At 37.7% G+C, this 22090-nt stretch overlaps 1 protein-coding gene and 1 long non-coding RNA gene across 3 annotated transcripts in view; one reads left to right on the top strand and one right to left on the bottom strand.

Annotated features, from left to right (window-relative positions):
• Nucleotides 1-22090, bottom strand: part of Ar (androgen receptor) — a 174522-nt gene that overhangs the window by 62092 nt on the left and 90340 nt on the right. For both annotated transcript variants that reach the window (XR_015646155.1, NM_012502.2), the window contains 1 exon segment: nt 13414-13565. Coding sequence is in view for 1 of the 2 variants with exons in the window: in NM_012502.2 (NP_036634.2) it covers nt 13414-13565 (152 nt within the window). In the remaining variant the exon portion in view is untranslated.
• LOC147998253 (uncharacterized) overlaps nt 4476-22090 on the top strand; it is a 35116-nt gene continuing 17501 nt past the window's right edge. Inside the window, exons 1-2 of the long non-coding RNA XR_015646574.1 lie at nt 4476-4583; nt 15438-15575. This is a non-coding gene — a long non-coding RNA (uncharacterized LOC147998253). The remainder of the gene's footprint in view (nt 4584-15437; nt 15576-22090) is intronic.

The raw sequence follows: 22090 nt of genomic DNA, 5'->3' as shown, positions 1-22090 counted from the left end.
AGGGGGCAGATATGCTCTTAGGATCCTGAGTGATGGCATGGAGCCACATTCCTAGTCAGCCATTTGATTGAGAATAAACCACTGATATGATATAGTGGCCCATGTGGATAAGTTTTGACATTTGGAAGGTTGGGTATGTGCATGTAAAATGCATTTTAACATCATCAAAAGTTGTAATACATTGGTATTAATCTCAAATTATGTTTTTGAGCCCTACATCCAAGGAGTTCCCAAGTAGTTGTAACATTGTCATAGGGCTCCCTAAGTCAACAATAAAATCATTCTACAAAAATTATCTCTGAAACACTTGTTTCCTTCATCATCTTTGTGACTATAGAATGATCATCTATATACATTTTCTACTTAATTCTTGTCAAACAACAACTAATGCCTTTAAAAATGATATAAGCTATAGAGAACTATCTGGGAAGTCAAGGAAGCTACACAACTGATGATAAGGGAGAAGAGGTCACGCAGCACAGTGTGACGTTATCACATTCAAGTCATAAGAGTGCATGAAGGGCCCATTCTTTTTGTATTGTGAAGTTGAGCTCCAGAACCGTAAGTACTAAGCATTGGGTTCTCAAGGGCACAGGAAGTGAACGAGATTGGAAAGTAGTGTTTGTAGGTATGTACCTGTTGTTTTTGTTTGTTTTTCCTCCTTTTTTTATTTTTAAATTTTTACACTTACTGCAAATGGAATTATGCTTACATAATGTATCTTGATCACAGTATTTTGTTTTCACTTTTGAAATTAGCATGCAGGGACTAGATACTATTATAACATTTTTGAACAAGGTGAATTTTAGTAGAATCTCTTTCCCCTCATCTCTGATCATGCACTTGCTATTTTTAATCCACACTATAGCCTCCTTTGTAGTGTCTTTTTCACTTTCTTGTCTCATGTATCCTTTAGTACATCTTCCGAAAAAACTGGGGAGTAAGATATAAAGCTAATCGGTAGTAACTATGAATTTGATATATTACTAGATACCCATTTTAAACAGAATAGAGTCATATGCTATGTCAAAGTACTATCCTTTTTAAAAGAACTGCCCAGATCCTGCTTAAAAGAGCAACGCAATATTGCTATAACTAAAAAACATATCTTGAAGAAATCTAAAGCATTAGGAATGTAAAAGATGGCACCTCAGATAAAAGATAATCTGGCTTACTTAAAAAAAAATACTCATCCAACTTCAGGAAAAAGAAGCCTTAAAATTATTTGCACAGGTGCTGGCTCAGATTTCTATTGAATCTGGCCTCAGTATATTTTCACACATGCCTCTGACTGGACAAGGGAAGCCAATGGCTAAAGAATATATAGTATAATTTATGACCTTTTTTAGCTTTTCTCCTGGCCTATAGCGCTTGAAACTCAGATATTCTGGGGATATATATATATATATATATATATATATATATATATATATATATATATATATATATATAAAATCACCTTAAAGTCAAAAGCCTGGAAACTTGGAGAGGTTGGGCAGTGTTGCTCATAACTTTCTGGGCAGCAAAAGATGAATACAAGGAGACTGACCTTCAGTATTCCCCCTAAAAATGCTAGTGGCTTTTCTGGTCACCTATTAAGCAATATTGAAGATAAGTAGTTGTCTGGGAATTTTTTTTTTTTTTTTTTTTTTTTGGAGCTGGGGACCGAACCCAGGGCCTTGCGCTTCCTAGGTAAGCGCTCTACCACTGAGCTAAATCCCCAGCCCCGGGAATTTTATACATCCTCCATTTCCTTTATCCTGAGGATTACCACTGTTACCACATTCTACCTTTGTTTCCTGTCTAGGCCAGGAAGACCTTAAGTGCATGTAACCCAGTGACTAATATTTACTCTACAAGAAGGAATCAAAACTTACTGGGAACTAGAAACTGTATTATATATTATTTGATACTTTTAATAGCCTCATGGGCTATTATTGAGAGGCACAGAGAAATTAAGTGGTTTTTGTCCAAGTCATATATCTATTCCATTTTAAAGTTAAATTTTGACCTCAATCTGCCGAGTTCTCAAGGATGGTTCAGGCAAAGTGTATCAGTAGACATAGAAACATATGAGATAACTATAAAATTTTTAAAAATTCTTAAGATCATTATTTTAAAAATCATTTGTTTCATATATAAATATGTATATATGTATGTATATATACATATGTGTGTGTGTGTGTGTGTGTGTGTTAAAATACTTAAGAACATTCGGTGTAACCATTTATTTATCAGATGTGGGTTTCGATGTGTAAAGAGACAAGTTACCCCGAAGACCACACATAAGCTAGTGGCAGAGACAGAGCCCTCTGGTTTTCTTACACTGCATCTTGTTTCTCTACCTCGATAGGAGTCTGTTTGTAAAAATCCAAGAGATTAAACTGGGGCAGCTATGGGGAAGAAGCCAGGCACAAAAGGTCAACTCAAAACTTCTCAAGAACCTTGTTGCAGCTGGTGAGATTCCACAGGATGACCTCTAGCCTCAATATTCCCCCAAACAAACCTTGCCCTCACATAACACATTAACTTAGCTCAGACTTTCCCCTCCTTTTGAAGTTATTTTCCTACCTCATTATACCTGGAAAATTCCTGGGCATCATTTTAAGGACCAAGATCAATTGTTATCTCCCGTGACATCTTCTGAAACTTTACAAGCAAAATAATAGTTTTCACATACGGTCTTATTAAATAATTTTGCATGTAATTCCAGGACAGTACTGACAGACATCACCATTGTAACGATAACTATGTGACACATTATGTTCACAGTAATTAACTATATGACTCTGGACAAATTCACTCTTCTTTGTCTTAGCTCCCTGACCTGTAATTGAGAGCAACAACAAGACTGCAGGGTTGTTGTCTGGAAAGCATCTCATGTATTGAGTGCCCAGTAAATTGTTTATGCTGTTTTCTTGTACCTCTTTTTTAAATTTTATGTTTCTTGGATATTTTTGGTATTTCCATTTCAAATATTCCCCCTCTCCCATCCTGCCTCCCCCTCCCCCTGTCTCTATGAGGATGCCCCCACTCCCTTATACCAGCGCCTTCTATACCTAACTACAGTAAAAACAACACCTGGATACATCTACATTGGAAAAAAATCAGTCATCAAATAGCAATGTTGGAAGTGACTATTGTTTGGATACTCCATTATGGGTTTATAAAATCCTTATCTGATACTACACCAGGATTCTGAAATCTTCTCTTGGTTCTACAGCCCCTGAGAATCATATGAAAGCATTGAAAGATTTTCCTAAAACGTTCACATATCCACACTGATCTAGAACAAATTGGCACTCACTCCAAGACCTATCTTGCAAAGCCCTCTTAACATGGACCATCACCATAACTCATTCTCTGCTTGTGTAAGAAGCCCTTCAGTTACAGAACGTGCTTTACAAATATGGTGGATTTGGCCAACACATATTGGAACCCATAGTTTTTCTTTTTTGTTTAAGAGAAAGAAAAAAAGACCACGAATTTGGGTGGGTAGAGAGATAGAGGAGGATCAGGGAGGAGTGAGGGAGGGAAAGAATATAAACAAAACCTACATTATGAAATTCTCAAAGAATAGATACAAAAACATAAAAATGTGGTTGAGGCAGAGGGTGTTAACAGGGACCAAATGTCTTGTGCTGAATGCTTATGAGGCTGCCTCACATTGTTCCCAGGCATTCCAAGGTAACAGTCTTCATGATTCTGCTGAGCAGCTGTGAGACAAGAGAGCATCTCAGTCAGGAAACATTGATGCCATTAATTAGATGTTAAATGAACCAGAAAAAGTCACTTCCTCTTTGTGGATCTTAGTTTTGTCATCCACACATAGTCCAATAGTTTGACTAGATTGCTTATATTACTAGTTCGCTTTCTTCAAATCTATTAGGAAAGCACTTAAAATTGCTGTGATTCTAAGCACTACAAACCCCTTAAGAATCCTCTTTTAAAAAGCAAACAGACAAAGTTGAGCCTGTTGGTGATCTGTAGGAATGTGCTTGTCTAATTTAAGAAACTGTTAGAGGTGCCCAGTTTCCAGTCTCCTCATCCAGATAACACTATAACTAAGTTCATTCACACAATGAGATATCCAACAGGAGAGGGAAGAAGAAAAAAAATTTAAAAGTCTGAGAAAAGAATCAATACTTTCACCCCGTTTGCTTTCTTTCTTTTCTTTTTTCTTTTTAGCTTCCTAAAAGAGAATGTTGTTTGTTTTATGACACAAATTATGAGGAAAAATGGATTTCTATTATCTCTACCCCAATTGAAAAGTCAGCAGTTTGTTCCTCTGCAACAGCACGGAGGAAAGGGCGAAGGACCCATGTGTCTATTACATACATACATCCTGTCTCTGAGCTCTTCTCTTAGCTATGTGTTGAAGATTAAAAGTTCACATGAGCCCAGATGGTAAACTGCGCTTCCTGTTTTGTGGTTGAATGATAAGAGTGACTTAAGATCTACCTAGCTTGGTTTCAGAAGCAGCAGAACTCTGACTTTTGAAGAGTAATGAGATGGTAGCAAGATGATGGCCCACACGTTCCTTCTAATGAAGAGAGTTGCTGATGATACACCAGCTCTTTCAGGTTTGGGACACTTTTCTTAGGAAGGCAATCTCTCCTGTGATACCTGTACCACTTGGTGGCTCTTTGTTTTCTCTCCACAATACTCTCGTCTTTCCTCACTTCCTTCGGTTTTAGTAGATTGTCTTGGTCCTTCTCACTGCTGCTTTCATTGTTTCTTTAGACATGGCATTACTCTTTTCATCAGTGCAGTATGTTTAAATATCTGTGGGGAAGGTTTGGTGTGTCAAAGTGAACGTCGGCTCAGGTCCAGGCAGACCAAAGTTCAAATTTCAGATCTTCAAATGAGGAAAACAGGCTTTGTGGCTTGAGTTTTTGAGCCTTTTACTTATATGCAGTAACTATTTGGCAAACACTAACTGAATGCCTGAGTACATTTAGAACTAGGTATACTCTTATGAGGTGTTCCATAGAGCCAGACACTATTTTAGACAGGAGGTGTCAGGAATTTACTAGAGAGCATTAGTAATCACAACACAAATAAAAATGAAAGGGATGAGAATCCTATTCCTTGTCCCCTTCAAAAAGATTTGTTTGCTCTTTTTAGTTTTCTAGTTAGTGTTTTGTTATATAGGCTAGGACAATCTGTAACTTACAATGTAACCTACCCTTGGTAGCTTCAACTTGTGGCAACCTTCCTGCCTCTGCCATCCACAAAACTGGGATCTCAGGCATGAGACAGCACCACACCTGGGTTATCGATTCCTTAACTTTAGTTCTTTTTTCAAAGACTTTTCAGTTACCAAAGCTCATGCCTCTCTCTGGTAGGTTCAGAACAGTTACATTTCTAAGAGTGGACAGAGAAGGAACACGGGCACCCAAATAACAGGTTTCAAAATGCTCACACATATTCATTATCGTGAAGTCATGATGACTTCTTGCAGAGGTCAGTTATCTATGTTTCTTGTTATGGAACTAGATCTCAAAGAAGACAGACATAACTACTATGTCTGAAGAGACTCTTACCTTGCAGTGGAAACGAGCTATGAAAAAGAACCACATGATACTTGACAATCACCAGGAGGAGAGTCTCCTGAGGGATTAAGAAGCTTCTGTCTACAGCATACTGTAAGCACACAAAGGCTTATGACAAAGGACTGAGAAATTAGTTAGATATGAGAGAAAGAGGTAATAGATACAAGAAATCTTGCAAGAAGCAAATTTAATGTAAACACTATAGATATTTATTAATTGTATAAGTGCTATGACAATTTCTTTTATTTATTTATTTATTGATATTTTTCTTGGATATTTTAAGTATTTACATTTCAAATGTTATCTGCTTCCCCCCTCTCCAATACCCCTTCCCCTCCCCCTGCTTCTATGAGGATGCTCCCACTCACACCTACCCACCCCAATCTCAACGCCCTGGCTGGTGTCATTGTTTCCTCCATGTGTACTCTTTGGTTGGTAGTTTAGTCCCTGGTAGCTCTTGGGGGTCTGTTGGTTGATATTGTTGTTCTTCCTATGGGGTTGCAAACTCCTTTAGCTCCTTCAATCCTTTCTCTAACTCTCCACTGGAGTTCCCTCATTCTGTCCAATGGTTAGCTGCAAGCATCCTCATCTGTATCAGTAGGGCTCTGGCACAGCCTCTTAGGAGACACCCATATCTAGCTCCTGTCAGCAAGCACTTCTAGATATCAGCAATAGTGACTGGGTTTGGTGGTTGCATATGTGGTGGATCCCTAGGTGGGGCAGTCTCTGGATGATCTTTTCTTCAGTCCCTGCTCCACTCTTTGTCCCTGTATTTCCTTGCTGATAACTAACTGTTTAAAATGAACTAGGCAGCCAAAGGCTACTCTAAAGTATATCAGTGGAAAACTCTGTGTATGGGTCACGAATTTGACACTGACAGAGACTTAATAGGCACCAATTAAAGTAAGTACCACAGCAAAATTATTTATTGTATAAGCCTGTAGTTTATCTGATAAATAAAAAAAATCAAAATTAAGCTAGAAGACTTGTAAAGTCAGTGCATCCCGGATAATATTTGACAGATCCATAACTCACATGGCCACTCAGGCTTTACTTCTGTGAGATAGATATTTAAACATAATATTTGGTACCAGATATTTCTCAAAGTCCTTTCTGTGTAACCTTTGGGGAATATTCAGTATATTCATACTGCAAAACTGCAAAATATTATATGTATACATATATATAATGTATATTATAGATATCATATATTTATATCATATACATCTTAATTATCTGAAAGGTTATAGAGTTTAGACACATTTAAAAATATTTAAATTTTTTCCTTTATGGATCTCTTGAGATAAAATGGTATAACAGCTCATTGAAAAATTCCCTTCTAGAATTTCTAAACTTATTTTTCTCCTGTTTAATAATAAAGCACAAGAAGCCAATATGCAAGGTATTCTATAAAACTTCGACAGGAGCCGGATGTAGATCGCTCCTGAGAGACACAGCCAGAATACAGCAAATACAGAGGCGAATGCCAGCAGCAAACCACTGAACTGAGAATAGGTCCCCCGTTGAAGGAATCAGAGAAAGAACTGGAAGAGCTTGAAGGGGCTCGAGACCCCATATGTACAACAATGCCAAGCAACCAGATCTTCCAGGGACTAAGCCACTACCTAAAGACTATACATTGACTGACCCTGGACTCTGACCTCATAGGTAGCAATGAATATCCTAGTAAGAGCACCAGTGGAAGGGGAAGCCCTGGGTCCTGCTAAGACTGAACCCCCAGTGAACTAGACTGTGGGGGGAGGGCGGCAATGTGGGGAGGGTGGGGAGGGGAACACCCATAAGGAAGGGGAGGGAGGAGGGGGATGTTTGCCCGGATACCGGGAAAGGGAATAACACTCGAAATGTATATAAGAAATACTCAAGTTAATAAAAAAAATAAAATAAAATGTAAAAAAAAAAAAACTTCGACAACTGGGAATCATTTGTAACAGTGCTGTACTCTAGATTGTTATATAGGTATCAAGAGGCTAGAGATGACTAAAATTTATTATACACATTTGCAAGTACAAGATAGACCACCTGAACCAAAAGTCAACAAACTGTCTCTCACAGGCCAAATCCAGGCTATCACCTGTCTTTGTGAGGGTAAGAGTTGAGATTTCTTTCTTTTTTATGGGTTTACAACACCAAAAGAAAAACAATACTTAATGGCATGTGAAAATTAAGTGAAGTTCAAATTTTAGTGCCCATAAAATTTTATTGGAACTCAGCTACACCCATTAGTTTTTAGACAGTCTACAAAGGCAAGGCTGAATAGCTGAGATTGAGGCCAGGTTACCTGCATGGCTTAAAATATTTATTACCTGCATTTTTATAGAAAAAGTTTATCTGCTTCTCATCTAGAATCTAGTCTGGCAATAACATTTAAGAAAAAGAGAGATAAAAAGATAATCAGAGCTTTATAGTATGATCTCAGGGACTCACAAAGGCAGCCAGAATCAGTCATCCTTTGGGTCCAGAATACCTGGTCAAGTCTTTGTTGGATCTACAAACTGATGTTTTTAGCTGAATTAATTTGCCCCTGGGAAACATTACTCAAGGAGTCAGGGACTGAAGTGGACTATCATACACCAAAAACTTGCTGTAAAACTCCAAATGAGGTAACATTCAATTCCACATGAGTTGAGGTGGGAAAGTGGATTTAAAGGACAGAACGAGTTCAATAAAGGTTCACTTATATTTCTTCCCTCACAAAAACCTGGGGTGGGAGAGAAAATCAAAGCCATACTTATATAAAATTTGCCAAGGAAACTAAATTGGGACCTATTGTAAACATCAGTGAGGATGGTGTAATTCTTTGAGTTCAGAATGTAAACTACAGTTTCAATTTTATGATGTGTACCAAACAGTGCACCATGTGTACAAAACAAATGGATGTGCAGTCTCAAATGTTTTACTAGAAAATGTCCGAAAAATAGTAAATTCTCAAGTACATAATGTGCATAATGAATTAATTAACCCTCTTTGAAACATGATAATAGAGATGGGGCATCATATCCTGATTTTCCACATGAGCAAATGGAAAGGAAAGGAAGTTAGTCATCCATGCTCAGTCCTCTATGTTAACCCAGCCTTTCCACATGCACTCTCAGCTCTTTCTGGCCCCGTTTGAAGATTGAGTTTTTATTGATACAGGTCTAGCATTTACCATCTGCTACAAAGTCAAACTCGAAGCACATACAGGTATAAAATGCATCTGTGTTTGCTGAAATAGTGATGTTTATAAATTATAGAATTGTCCCAAAATTCTAAGCTGGGGAGACATTTATTTATTGAAAACCTGGTTTTATTTGTACTTATGTATATGTGTGTGTATGTAGTGGGGAGCGGAGTGTAGTTATAGATGAGTTCAGGTAGCCAGGAAATCCAGAAGAAGGTTCTGGATAGCTTGGAGCTGGAGTTACAGGAGTAGTGGGCTACTATACATGTGTGTTGGCAACTGAACCCATGTGTTTGGCAAAAGAAATCCATTATCATATAAATGAACCATCTCTCCAGACCCTGCAAGGACATTTATAAAATATATCTATTCTACAAACAGAAAAAAGCCAAAGGGGAGAAATTTCTTAACTCAGCCTATGCAACTAAGTCTTTCGGACCAATATAAAAGCACGTCCTTTCTTTGATTTCCTGGTCTCTTCAGATAATATTCAACATTCCTTCCTTTTCACTTTCCCAGTTACCTTACCCTTCTACAAACACATTTTCTCTTCTGCCTATTTCAAACTCATTGGCCATTCCCAAACATATTCATTCCCACATTCATACTCACATGGTCTCTACCCTTTTACTCTTTTCTAAATTAGTGACTTAACCTCCAGGGCCTATTCTTCCTTTAAGAATATACAGAACCTTCCCTGCTCAGCCCAAATCTCACTCACCCCTCAGTATTATCAGCTACATGAAGCTGTGGGGCTATCCCTTCTTTTCCTTCCAACAAGAAAACCTGGCCAGATTACAATCAATTCTGTGTAGAGCCCCCTACCAGTGACAGCTTTAAAATGTTATGGTTTATGAGCCACCAAAGCTAGAAATGAATTTTTGCCTGAAATGCCAGGCTTTTAGCTCTTGTACCTGTGCCCAGGCCAGAGATCTTTGACAAATGTGTATAATATGATAGTCAATGTGCTAAATACTGAGTCAGATTTAACTGACAATGAATGAGGAAGAGACATATTTTCGTCTACTCTCTCTAAGGCAGGTGGAACTCCAAATTTCAACACTTTCAAATAAACATATTAAAATATTTAAAATCAATATATGTTCTTTGTGGGTAACAATATTGTCTTCTGCTTTCAAGTAGAGTTATGATGCTAGCAAACCCAAATCAATCACCTACCTTTTACAGGGAAGAGAAGAAACACCAGCAAAAGTTTATTATTGTTATTATTATCATCATCATCACCACCACCACCACCACCACCACCACCACCACCACCACCACCACCACCATCATCATCGTCGTCATCTGTTTTAAATATGGCCTCACTAGGTATTCTTGGCTGGCATAGATCTGTGTAGATCTAGCTGTGTAGACCTAGCTGGCCTCAAAATTGCAAACACACTAACTTCTGCTTCCTGAGTGTTGTGATAATAATACCCTTCTGTTTTATTTTGTTTGCCCCTAAAATACCTTTCTATATCTCTCAGAGGACTGAGAATTGAAACCTAGGGCCCACATTTCAAAGTAACCGAATCATTAGTCAGAAAAGTTGAATAAATAATATAGGCTATTGTCATTGCCCTTAGCTGTCTCCCAGACCTTGAAGGCAAATCCCTGTTAGGACTTAGAAGAGTTGAGTTGGTAGTGGCCTGAAAGCCTCTTGCTTGAGCTCTAGCTCTCATAGTATTCAAAGGAGCTATGCAAGCCAGCAAGGGTTATCAAGCAGCAGTGCTACTCAGATATAAAGTCTCTGAATGAAAATAGTGACCAGTACAGAAAAATTTCCTCAAAGGTACAATAGTGACATTTTTGTTTTTTTCTGAGACAAGTTTTCTGATAGGTTGTCCAACTTCAGGTGGTTAGCTGTAAACACATATATAAACAAGCAACATTAACTGAACTCAACAGGTTGTATATATGTACATATATACATACATATATATACATATACATATATACACACATTTGTATATGCATATGTGCATATATGTGTATGTTTTTATATATATCAATAATAATTCAAGAGGAAGAAGTCATAAATTTTTAAGGGATTAGCAGAAATACAGGAGGAGTTAGAGCAGGGAGAGAGATTATCCAACTTCAAGTTGTCATTCTTTTTGTTTCTTCTTTTTCTTTTTGATATTTTTGAGACAGAATCTCTACATAGCTGCTCTGGCTCTTTTAGAACTCACTATGCAAATCATCCTGGCCTCAAAATCTGTCTCACAAGTATTAGGATTAGGGCATGTGCCACCATGCTTTGCTGTCCCTAAGTGGTTATTCTTAAATGTATATCCTTATGACTAATACTAGATGGATTCATATACATGTATATGTGTATATGTGCATATGTGAAGATATGTATACATATATATTTATATTTATATATGTATACACACAAATATTTGTATTATGTATATGTACATATGTGATATGTACACATGTACATATTGCATATAAGTGTACAACTATATAAATACAAAATTAAATAAAATAAAGTAGCTAGTTTTTTCCATGTCTGAATGTTCACATGAAGCATATTCTTCCAGTCAGGGTGTTTTCTCATGCATAAACTTCTGCTGTGCAAACCATGGTCTTTAAGCAATTGCACTGTCTTTAATTTGTGTTATGGAAAATCTGTAAAATAAACTTATATGTTTAAAACAAAATAAATATCCTTTGGTGATCTTGAATTTCTTAAAGTATTACTGAGTTTCAGGAACTTAAATGACTATAGGGTCGGAACCATGTGGAGACCTTGCTGTTTTTCTGTGTTCTGAGTATTGAATGATCCCCTGTAGCCTCCATTCCTTGTCTGTCCTGTTGCCAAATAGAATCTACTGATGGTAGAGATCCTGCCATGCAGTCCTGGTAGCTGCCCTTCTGCCTTCTTTTTTCCTTTAGATTTAAGTTCTCCAGAAAACTGCCATGTAGGATAGGCTAGTATGACTGAAAATTCTTCCCAAAGGTGTCACTGGTCATGACCTAATCTGCTCACTGGAACTCACTTCCCTCCTGGTATGGCTACAATTGTAATGTGACCTGCTGCTTTGGAATAGCTTTAGAATGCTACTCCTCTTCTCTTGCTGCTGTGAGAGCAGGATCACCTGTGACAGGCTGTTAGGAAGTAAAGGTGTTTCTCTGGAGAAGCAGCAGGGGCGGGGGAGGGTGATCTGAAGTCCTTCGAACAGGTTTTCACTTCCTTCCCTGATAGTTCTTTTATAAACACTGCTAAGAAAGGAAGGCACTGCTTTAAGACTTTTTCTAAAAGTCTAGGCTTATGCCTTAGGGCTTTGGATGTCATGCTAGTCTACTGTGGACAGCAACAGTGGGCCATTTGAGAGTAAAGGTGAAACGTGTAGCTCAGTTTTTAATAATACCAAGTGCCAGTTGCCTCCTTATACTTTGCAGAACTGGAAGAAAAGGGTAGCTTTGTGTTTTGAATGTATTTCTCCCACCTACTAAAATGCTGACAGTAAAATCATTGATAACATCGGCTGTCAGCAAGGACAGATAACATCGGCTGTCAGCAAGGACAGTTGTGCAAGGATACCCACTTCATATCCTTTCTCTTGTTGCCAAATACTCCCTGGTGCTTCTGTTGTGTTGAGTATAGTTTTCAGGAAATGTATTTCTTTTCTGATGCTTCTTTTGCGTGAGAAAGGGCTGTCTGTTTTGGTTTTGACTTAAACTCTTCCTGGACAGGTAGGAAGAAGGAAAACCTCACTGGCAGGAAGCTCCCCCTTAGTGGGAAGCCAGAGACCAGGGCAGGATTGCAAAGTAGTATTTAAAACGGAGTCTGTTGCCACAGTCAACCTTATAGGGACAGCTTTCCAGTGTCTCTGAGAATGGAATACCAAACTGAGGGAAGGTACTAGAGTGTATGAATAAAGGTTTAAGCCCCACCACCACCACCCCATGATTAAGAAGGGAGGGATCACTAGACTACTTTTAAGGGCTGCAGTGGGAATTTCTGCTAGATGATGTAGGCTAGAAACATCATAATTAGTGCAGATAACAAGTAAAGGCTTCATCCCATTTAGCTGGATACAAAATGCAAGTTATGTTGGGATTCTGTACCAACTGTCATGCCCTGAAGGCAGTCCTCTGATGCTTCTCGCTGAGTTCTTACCTAGCTTGGAGTCCTTATTGCAAAGAAAGGTTCCAAAGAGGCAACGAGCAGGAGGGAGCAGGTGCAGACACTGATGGTCTGCTGAACAGTGAGAATACTTCTTTTCTGGGGGGAAGGCCAGGAAGCTTTTGCTAAGGAACAGTCTCATATTCACTACAAAAAACAGTCTGCAGAGTCAGTTGGGGTTTCTCCACTTCTAACCTCTCTAATAAGGACATTTTTTTCTTCCCTCACTGGGAAGCAGAGTTGAAAACAAGCAGGAAGGAAATTTAATTTTTCAAATCATTAATTTGCTTTCATTCCAAGGAGCCACCAAGCACCAAGCACCACCTGGGACCACCTACATCACCTTCATTGCTTGTACAACCAGGGCAGCCAACAGAGCCTAGCAAATACCACCATGTGCTTCTTTGACCTTACATGTACCATGAGAGGGCCCTTGCTAATGACTCAGTCTCTGGGATGATCAGACGCCCCCTGAAGGTCATTGTCCTTCTCAAAAGAAAAGGGGAAAATATCAGGAAGTAGGTAAGACTTTTTACCTTCCGCAGCTCTTTTGAAGAAGACCTTGCAGCTGCCACAAGTGAGAGCTCCGTAGTGACAACCAGAAGCTTCATCTCCACAGATCAGGCAGGTCTTCTGGGGTGGGAAGTAATAGTCGATGGGTAAAACGTGGTCCCTGGTACTGTCCAAACTGAAAAGACACACACACACACACACACAAAACAAAGCAGCACATGTCAGTGGGTGGCAGAAATTGACCAGAATCCAATGGTCTTCTGAGAGACTGTACCTATGAGTGACTATGCTAAGTATTGCTCAGGTGAATCAGTGTGAAGCTGTACTCTTTTGAGAGCTTCTCTGAACATTTTTTTTTTTTGGTAAGGGTTCCCATGGTACTGGCAGGACACTTTGAACCCTGTCAAGGAATTAAACAAGTTCTGAGGGAGTAGCCAATCTCATGGGCTCTGCATTTGTAAGAGAAGGAAGATAGCTGGAAACCTGAGGTAAAGATAGCAACTTAATGTGATGCAGCAATGACAATATATACAGTCATTAAATGGCTTGAACTTAACTCTATGAACTTAACTTACTTCTTCCAAAGAGAGGCCTATGATCAACCCATATCAAATACCAGAAGAATTTTATATATTTTAGCTGTCGGAGCCTGGAGTCTTACCTGTAAAACAGCAATTTTGTCACAGGCAGTACTGAGTTATTGCTGTGACAACATAAATTAAATGTATGAGTTACTCTTGATACTAATATACAAGTAAAGGATAAATTAGCATTATCATACCAGTTTTTATTGTTCGTTTATATCAATTCCTTTGCTTTCTTCTTGAGCCTCTCTGTGTCACATGGGCTTGTCCCTTTCCCTGTTCTGCAACAAAAATGTGACAGAAACCTTGTACCATACACTTTTCCTGAGAAATGATACATATCAGTATTGAATAGGTTGAGGGATGCTGTTAAAACCTTCACAAGACTCCTAGGTTTCCTGGATGAGGATCATGATTTAAAAGTCACCTAGTCTAAGTGCTTAACTCCAAGATCTATACCTATAATTTTCAGGTAGACACAAAAGAAAAGCGATAGAAAAAGCAATTCTAAACTCTTTACTGTTTGTTAGTTCTCCATCTCTTTTAGGAATTAATTCATTTGTCTGAATAGATTATGCTTCTTGTCAACCAAATATCAAATTTTGTCTCCGTTCCATGTCCTATGTCAAAAGTTAAAATTTAAGTGACCTCTTATGGTCATCTGCCTCAAAGATGACAATTGTCCACACTCTAAGCCATAAGACCACAACTTTTATGATTTCTCTGTGTTTTTCTACCAAAGAAGGAAGAAAAATGAGCCAGAGCTGGACTTTGCTTTTTGTGCTTAGTGGTTTATCAAGTCATAACACGCAAACGAAGCAAGATTATTTTCCCACTAATATTATACAGAGGAAATGAGGAAGAATAAGAAAGGAGAGGGTTAAAAGTATTTCCTACCAAGCTACATTCACCTGATTCTAAACTCAATACAGTTTTCCTTTCCCTAATATCTTCTAAGTGTTCACCTCTGATTTTTGCTAGAGGCTCTTTGTTTTCATGCTTAGTATAGTCCTCAGAAACTAGAAAAGTATTCAATGTTCTTTTCCCTGCCACCCCAAATGAATATCTCTGGCAAGGCACGAGCGAATTAAACTTAGGCTATATTTTCTAAGTCTTCTGGACAGGAAATACCCACCTTTCTTCAGAACCTGAGTGCAAAAACAGAAAGAAGAATTTCAAATATCAGTTCTATAAATATGAAAATTCAGTAAAATGGTGGTCCCTAGTCTCTTTCAAAAACCTTCATTTCATGTCATAACTAAAAATTAAACAGAATGAAGGCTAGCAGAGCCACATGTTTCAAAGGAAAGGAGTCCATTTTAAATACACAAGTCAGCCAAGTGCAAAGAACATCAGTCAGTGTTCTGGTTAAAATCATTCACTTGCGTAAATACTGTGCCTCCATTTTCAGTCCAGAAAGAAGCAGCAGAAGAAAATTAGTGTGTGTTCTTTCCTTTTTGCAGCTCACTATCTATTACAGCAGAAACTCAAGAGGCAAGAAAAGTAAAATAACACGGGAAATAATATAATTTCCGACTGCTTCATATACGAAAGCAGATGAACAACAGGAGTATTTTTAAAAGGTACAAGTGTCCATGCAGGTAAGTGACAACACTAATAACATTTTTAGGTACAAATTGCATGTCAAGCTAACAAGGTGGAAAAATACAGAAAATAGATAAGTAAATTATTCTTTTTAAGAAGACTAAGAAAAGAGTTGCTCTTCAATAAGGTAAATTTGCAAACTGTGTGATGCAAATTCTTTCTACAGTAAATATAATACTGCACACTTCAATTTTGTTAGGAGTGTAGGTATTGTATTATCATTACAAAGTTAAAGAAATATACAGTTTTATTCACCTCGAAATTTAAACTACAGTTATAGTATTTAAATAATCTAGTCAAATGTATACCTAAGAGAATGTTAAAACAATCACCATCTTGTTGAGGAGACATATACTTTAAAACAATATTTTAAAAACTAGTAAAAGAAAATAGTAGAGAACAAAACTAATGAAGACGATTTTAGAATCTTTATGAGCTAGATCTCACTTTGATTAAAGGCCCAAGTAACCACAGGTTTCACTAGACTCGGTTTTTCCTCTCCTTTTCCCCTTCTCCTTTTTATTCTACTCAGTTTTCAAAATATTTTGGACAGCAGCACTACTAACTCTCTCTTCATGTGAATAAAAGCATGCTGTAGTTCTGACTCATGGGCTAAACGTTGGGAGATGAAAATAAAATTTCTGTCTGCAGTTTCTTTCCCCAGATTCATATTCTGGTGAAACTTTTGCACATGTGACCAGGAAGCTCATAGTAGCTTTGTTCATAGAAGGAGAAATGCCAAATATCTATTGATAGGAGAAAAGAGAAATGAATTTTGGCATATTATACAACAAAATACAATCCAACAATGTCAAGGATTGACTGAAACCTCATAGGTAAATCTTATGTACTAATGTGTAACAGGTCTAGTTCATTAGAGGATGCATTTGATTTTGTTGTATGAATTTTCAAAAAAAGCAACAATATTTTTAAGGAGGATATGTGAAAAGCTATTAAAATTGAAGAGAATAATAGGTCCCAAATTTAGTACAATGGTAAGCTCTGAGGTACTGCTGGGGGTGCTGATCTGAGGATGAAAGAAATATCATGACACACCGACCACATGTCAGGTAGCATTTTAGGCTTTGGAAGATAGGGCAATGAACAATGCTGACCAAAGTTTCATGCCCTCACAGACCCTGAATCCTAGCGGGCTTAGTGTAATGGTGTTAATAACACTGTGGGCTCTTTAATGATAGCACATGAGTATTCATTCATTTTATCATTGGGCATATATTCTTTATTATTGTGACTATAATTATAAAGAATTAAATAAGAACTTGAAAAGTTTTAGTATCATCTTCCTAACACTCTATATGCAAGCACAAAAGTTTGCTTTGAGAACAAGTGCATCATGCTTCCTCCAACTCCCCAAGTTTACAAGTTTACATTGCCTACTTAAAGATGCACAGCTAAATGCCAAAAGCTGTCAGCCTGAAAATACCAGGTCAACCTCAGGTCTCTCCCTCTCTCCCTCTCCCTCTCCCTCTCCCTCCCTCTCCCTCTCCCTCTCCCTCTCCCTCTCCCTCTCCCTCTCCCTCTCCCTCTCCCTCTCCCTCTCCCTCCCCCTCCCCCTCCCCCTCTCCCTCTCCCCCTCCCCCTCCCCCTCCCTCTCCCTCTCCCTCCCCCTCTCCCTCCCCCTCCCTCCCTCCTTCCCTTTCTCTCTTTGCTTCTCTCCATTCTTGCCCACAAATATTCTTGTTGCCAATATACTGATATGCTTTGAAAGTTGCCTTAATTTAGCAAGCCCCCCAATGATTTTGGAACCATAGTAAAATGCAAAAGTCTCAGGAATTTTCCTTATTAGGTCCAATATTGTTTCCTTATTAGCTCCAGAGAGAAACAGCCAAGTCCTAAGGGCCATGTGTCCAAATTTCATCATGGCTTTATAGCTAGTCAAACCAGTGTTAGACTCCTTCAACCACCAAAGTTTGAGCAAACACTGTTAAAAATCAATTAACCATAAATGTAAACATTTATTTTCAGATTCTTAATAGTGTTCTTCTATATGTGACCATCTCATGTCATATGATACTCCCTTTGACATTTTTTACCTTTTAATTAGTTGCTGCATATACATAAAAACTCAAACAATATTAAGAAGCTAACACGTGGGTGGAGAGAGAAGAGAAAAGAGAGAGCGACAGAAAGACAGAGAGTCAGAGATCTTGCCAACCACTTATCTCAATTTTCTCCATCTCATTTTTCTTAATTTTTTCTTAAACATTCATTTTAAACTTTGGGGTAAGAGTTTTTAGTCATACTTTTGGATTTTCTTTATTTTTTAATCTGAAGATTGTTTTGTCCATTCTAGGATCCTTATATTTCAATAAGAACTTCAGGGCCAATTTTCAACTTCTGCTAAGAAAGCAGCTAAGATTTTAAAATTATCATTAATATACATTGTGCAAGGGAATAGTTTCACTGTGATATTACATACCTGCATATGTTTTGTTTTGATTATGTTAACCATGCTTTTAAAATTCTTTTTCTCCTCATTCCTAAGTTGTTACTTTGCTATAACATTCCTTCATTCTTTAAAACTTCTTGATACCTTTAACAATGCTAAATATTTTGATACATGAACCTGGAATGGTTTTCTTGTTTATTTCTGTTTTTTTTCTATTTGAAATTACTTTCTATGATGCTTTGTGATTTTTCAGTGGGTCAGCCTTATACTTCTTTTACTAAATTCATTTATATTTTCTGCTATTTGGATGATAGAAATCATGTTTTTAAAAAAAAATTCCAAATTATTCTTTTCCAAATACAAATGTAGTTTGGTTTTACACATCCGTCTTTAATTCTGCAACCTGACTGAACTTGTTTGGTTATTTCCAAGAGTTCAATGTGGGTTTCTTAAAACTAGCCTCTTTAAGTTCATATTGTCTGCGATTAAAGATAATTTTTTTCTGTATCTGTAGACATACTTCTGGTATTGTTATCTTTTATTATTTTTGTTTGTTTTGTTGTCAATATTGGAAGTTAATCCTTGGGTCCTTCACGTGCTAAGTAAGGACCCCTCCATCGAATTAAGTCCCTATGGTCCTATCTTTTATTTTCAATATGGTAATCAGATCAATAGAGTTCTTTTGTCATTATTTGCAATATTTTTTTACCGACCAGTTGACTCAATTTGCTAGTATTTTGTTCTTGATGTTTTTAAATCTAAATTATGGGGTTAGAGAGATGGGTCTGCTATTAAGAGCACGGGGTCTCTCTCAGAGGACCAAGGTTTGGGTCCCAGCACCTGCATCTGTAACTCTAGTCCCAGGGGATCTGATGTCCACTTTGGATTTCTTTGGACACCAGGTATGCATATATGTCATACCTGCAGACAAAATGCATATTCATGTAAAATGACTAAATAAATTTGAAATTTCAATTAAAATCCAGTACTTCTCCCAGGGCCTCAGACATGCTAGACAAATGCTCTACTGCTGAGCTACAGTGCCAGCCCAAGGAGTAGGCCAAGCCAGGAACACATGATTCTCCTGCCTTTCCTCTTTAGTACATCTTTCTGGCATGCACTATTACAATGTCAAATATGTATTATCAAGCTTGTTTTCTAAAGGAACCTGTACTTTCATTTTTCATCTAGGTTTCGGTGCAACACAGTTTCAGTTTCATCTGTCTTAGACTATCTCATCTCACCTGTGGGTGCTCCTTTGATCCCACATTTATTCAAGAGTTTGTTGTTTATTCTTATTTATTTGGGAATTTCCCACTTTTCCTCTACTACTGATGTCTAATTGTTTCCATCACAGCAACATAACTTTTTGAATAAGTGTTCTTTATATTATCTTTGTTTCATTTCTAGAGTTCTGGAAGGGTTGAGTCTCATAGCTTTTGCTTATTACTTTTTGTTTGTTTTTATGAAAGGGTGGATATGTAAATACTCTCATTCCATCATCCTTCATGTCCCATCTTCCAAATTATACTGTATTGTACATAATATAAAACTCATTCGTATATATACACTATATCATGAAAGAAAAGAGCCAATAATATTCTTTATTCATACATTCATCTATTATTTTTTGTATTTAGTAAGTAACATTATATAGGACAACTCTGCTAAATGCTGGGTATGCAGAGACAGTAAATGCACTGGACTTAGTCTCAGGGGGTTTTCCTAATTTCAGTTAGGGTTACAAAAGTACAAACCGTTGCAAGAGAAATGCTGTGAAAAGAGCCAGGTTGGGTCTGAGGGGTGTGCTTCCTTTGTTATAAGTCTTATTACTTATGGCGTTAGGCATTTTAATGTTGAATCTAGAGATCAGATGGCAGTATCTATGTTCCTAAACTGTAATGAAGCCTTTACCATGAACAATATATACTGCTTTAAACAGTATACAAAGGTGAATATAAACATTCCCTGCTACTATGCTTCAGATATAGTCTCTGTGCTTATATCCATTTTTCTAAACCTTATAGCACTGAAAAACATACCAAGATAGATAAAATGGTGACAGCAAGACTTTATATCAATGTCTTGTGGACTTGACAGATCTATCCTTTTCTCCTGTTACTACTCTTAGAAATGGAGCTGAACAGATGAATGCTTATTATAGTCATATCCTTGCATTTCCCAAACCACATCTGCTATCTTCATTGAGCCAATTTTTCCCCAACGGTTTTCAAGCCATCATAGCCAATCAGCCATGGAAGAACTAACCAGATTGTTTCCTGCAGTGTCATCAAGTGTTAGAGGCAAGATCACTTTCCATATTCTGTTTCCGGAATGCATTGCCAATGAACAGGAAACACAAAGCAAGCAATCAATTAATATTTTTAAAAAGCACCTCATCTCAGCTTACATGTTAAATATTCCTGGACTGCAATTCTTCTCACATCTCTGATTTTAATTTGCTATTAAAAAGACTATAAGAAGACTATTTGCTAAGGGCTTGCTATGTACTATGCACCATCAAAAGTGATTAATTCTCACAATTATTACTATAGTGTACATAGGATATGTCTGTTTCAAAAATGAGGGATCTAGAGGTCCCAGAGCATTTGGTAATGTCTTCAAAATCACACAACCAATATGTGGCAGAACAATTTCACTGTCTTTGTGCTGGCTAGCTTTAATATCAACTTTACATAGACTGAAGTTATTTGAGAAGAGGAAACCACTGATGGAAATGCTTCTGTAATATTGAATTGGAGACAAGACTATGGGACATTTTCTTAACTTAATGACTGATTCGAGAATGGCCAGATGATCGCGGGTGGTGCTACCCCTTGCCAGGTGGTCCTGGGGTACATAAGAATGCAGGCTGAGGATACCCTAGGAAAAAAAACAGCAACGGTGCTTTATCATGGCTTGTGCTTCAGTTCCTGCATCTAAGTTCCTGCCATACTTTAGTTCCTTCCCTGACTTCCCTCAGTGATGGACTCTTTCCTGGACATGTTTCCTAAATAATTGTTTTTTCATCTCCAAGTTGCTTTTAGTTGTGGTATTTTATTATAGCATCAAAACCCCTAAGACTTTCCTTCAAATCCCATATTCTTTTCATTTTACTATATATCACTGTGTCCTATAAACTATCACAATTGGATGGTAACTAAAAATCTTTTGGTCCAATGTTTCTTACTCTTAGCCACACATTAAACTCATATAGGAGCTTCCTTAAATTAATCAATGCCTTTATTCTGATTTCAGAATATAACTTCAGTGAGATTTGGTGTTTTTCCCCAGTTACCCAAATGCTTTAATGTCCAGAAATATCTGGTATTGGCCTTGTTCACTTCCTTCCACATTCATTGTAAAAATTTGTGCCCCAAGAGGGACAGAGAGCTGATGAGAATTAACAGGCCTGACCTTCTAATTCCGCTATTATAATTCCCAGGCTCGGGTTCTGTTGCAGAGTAAGACACTCAGTCTTATTTAGCTTCTATGTGAAAGAGATACATGGAACCTATATAATAACCTACATAATACAGCCACTCATTTAGATCCCAGAAAACTTAAAGACATGTTAAAAGCAACAAGCAAGACAAGTGCTACCAAGGCAGATGTCAGCCACTCAGTATGGGACTACCAGCTTGCTGAAATTTCTCTAATATTATTGAGTTCTTTAGTATGAATCAAACACAAAATATAAGGATCCAAAGGTACATGTGTCCTTGATCCCTCTCTTCAGTCTAGTCTGTAACATTTGCTCTGAATGCCAGTAAATGTCCACAGACCCAGCATTCACCGATGAGGCAAATGAAGCTCAAATGAAACACATATTCGAGTAGGTTGGAGTAGGGCTGAAGGAGAGAAAAAGCAAAGACTCTAAGGAACAGAGAGTTCTGAGCTGAAAGCCAGTGTTGCTCATCACTAGTCGTATAATCAGTTTCTTTAACTACAAAATGAGGAGCATAATATTCCAAGCTCAGAAGGTTACTGCAACAAGTAAATCAGACATTACATGGGAAAGGACCTGGCATACCAACCCCAAAGTGGTTACTTTTACCTGTTTCACCACCTTACTCCAACTTCCCCTTGAAATTAGAGAAT

This window comes from Rattus norvegicus, chromosome X (genome assembly GCF_021556685.1).
Source record: "Rattus norvegicus strain SHRSP/BbbUtx chromosome X, alternate assembly SHRSP_T2T, whole genome shotgun sequence".
Taxonomy (NCBI): Eukaryota; Metazoa; Chordata; class Mammalia; order Rodentia; family Muridae; genus Rattus; species Rattus norvegicus.
The sequence above is the reverse complement of the archived record's forward strand: the minus strand, read 5'-3'. Positions and strand labels throughout refer to the sequence as shown.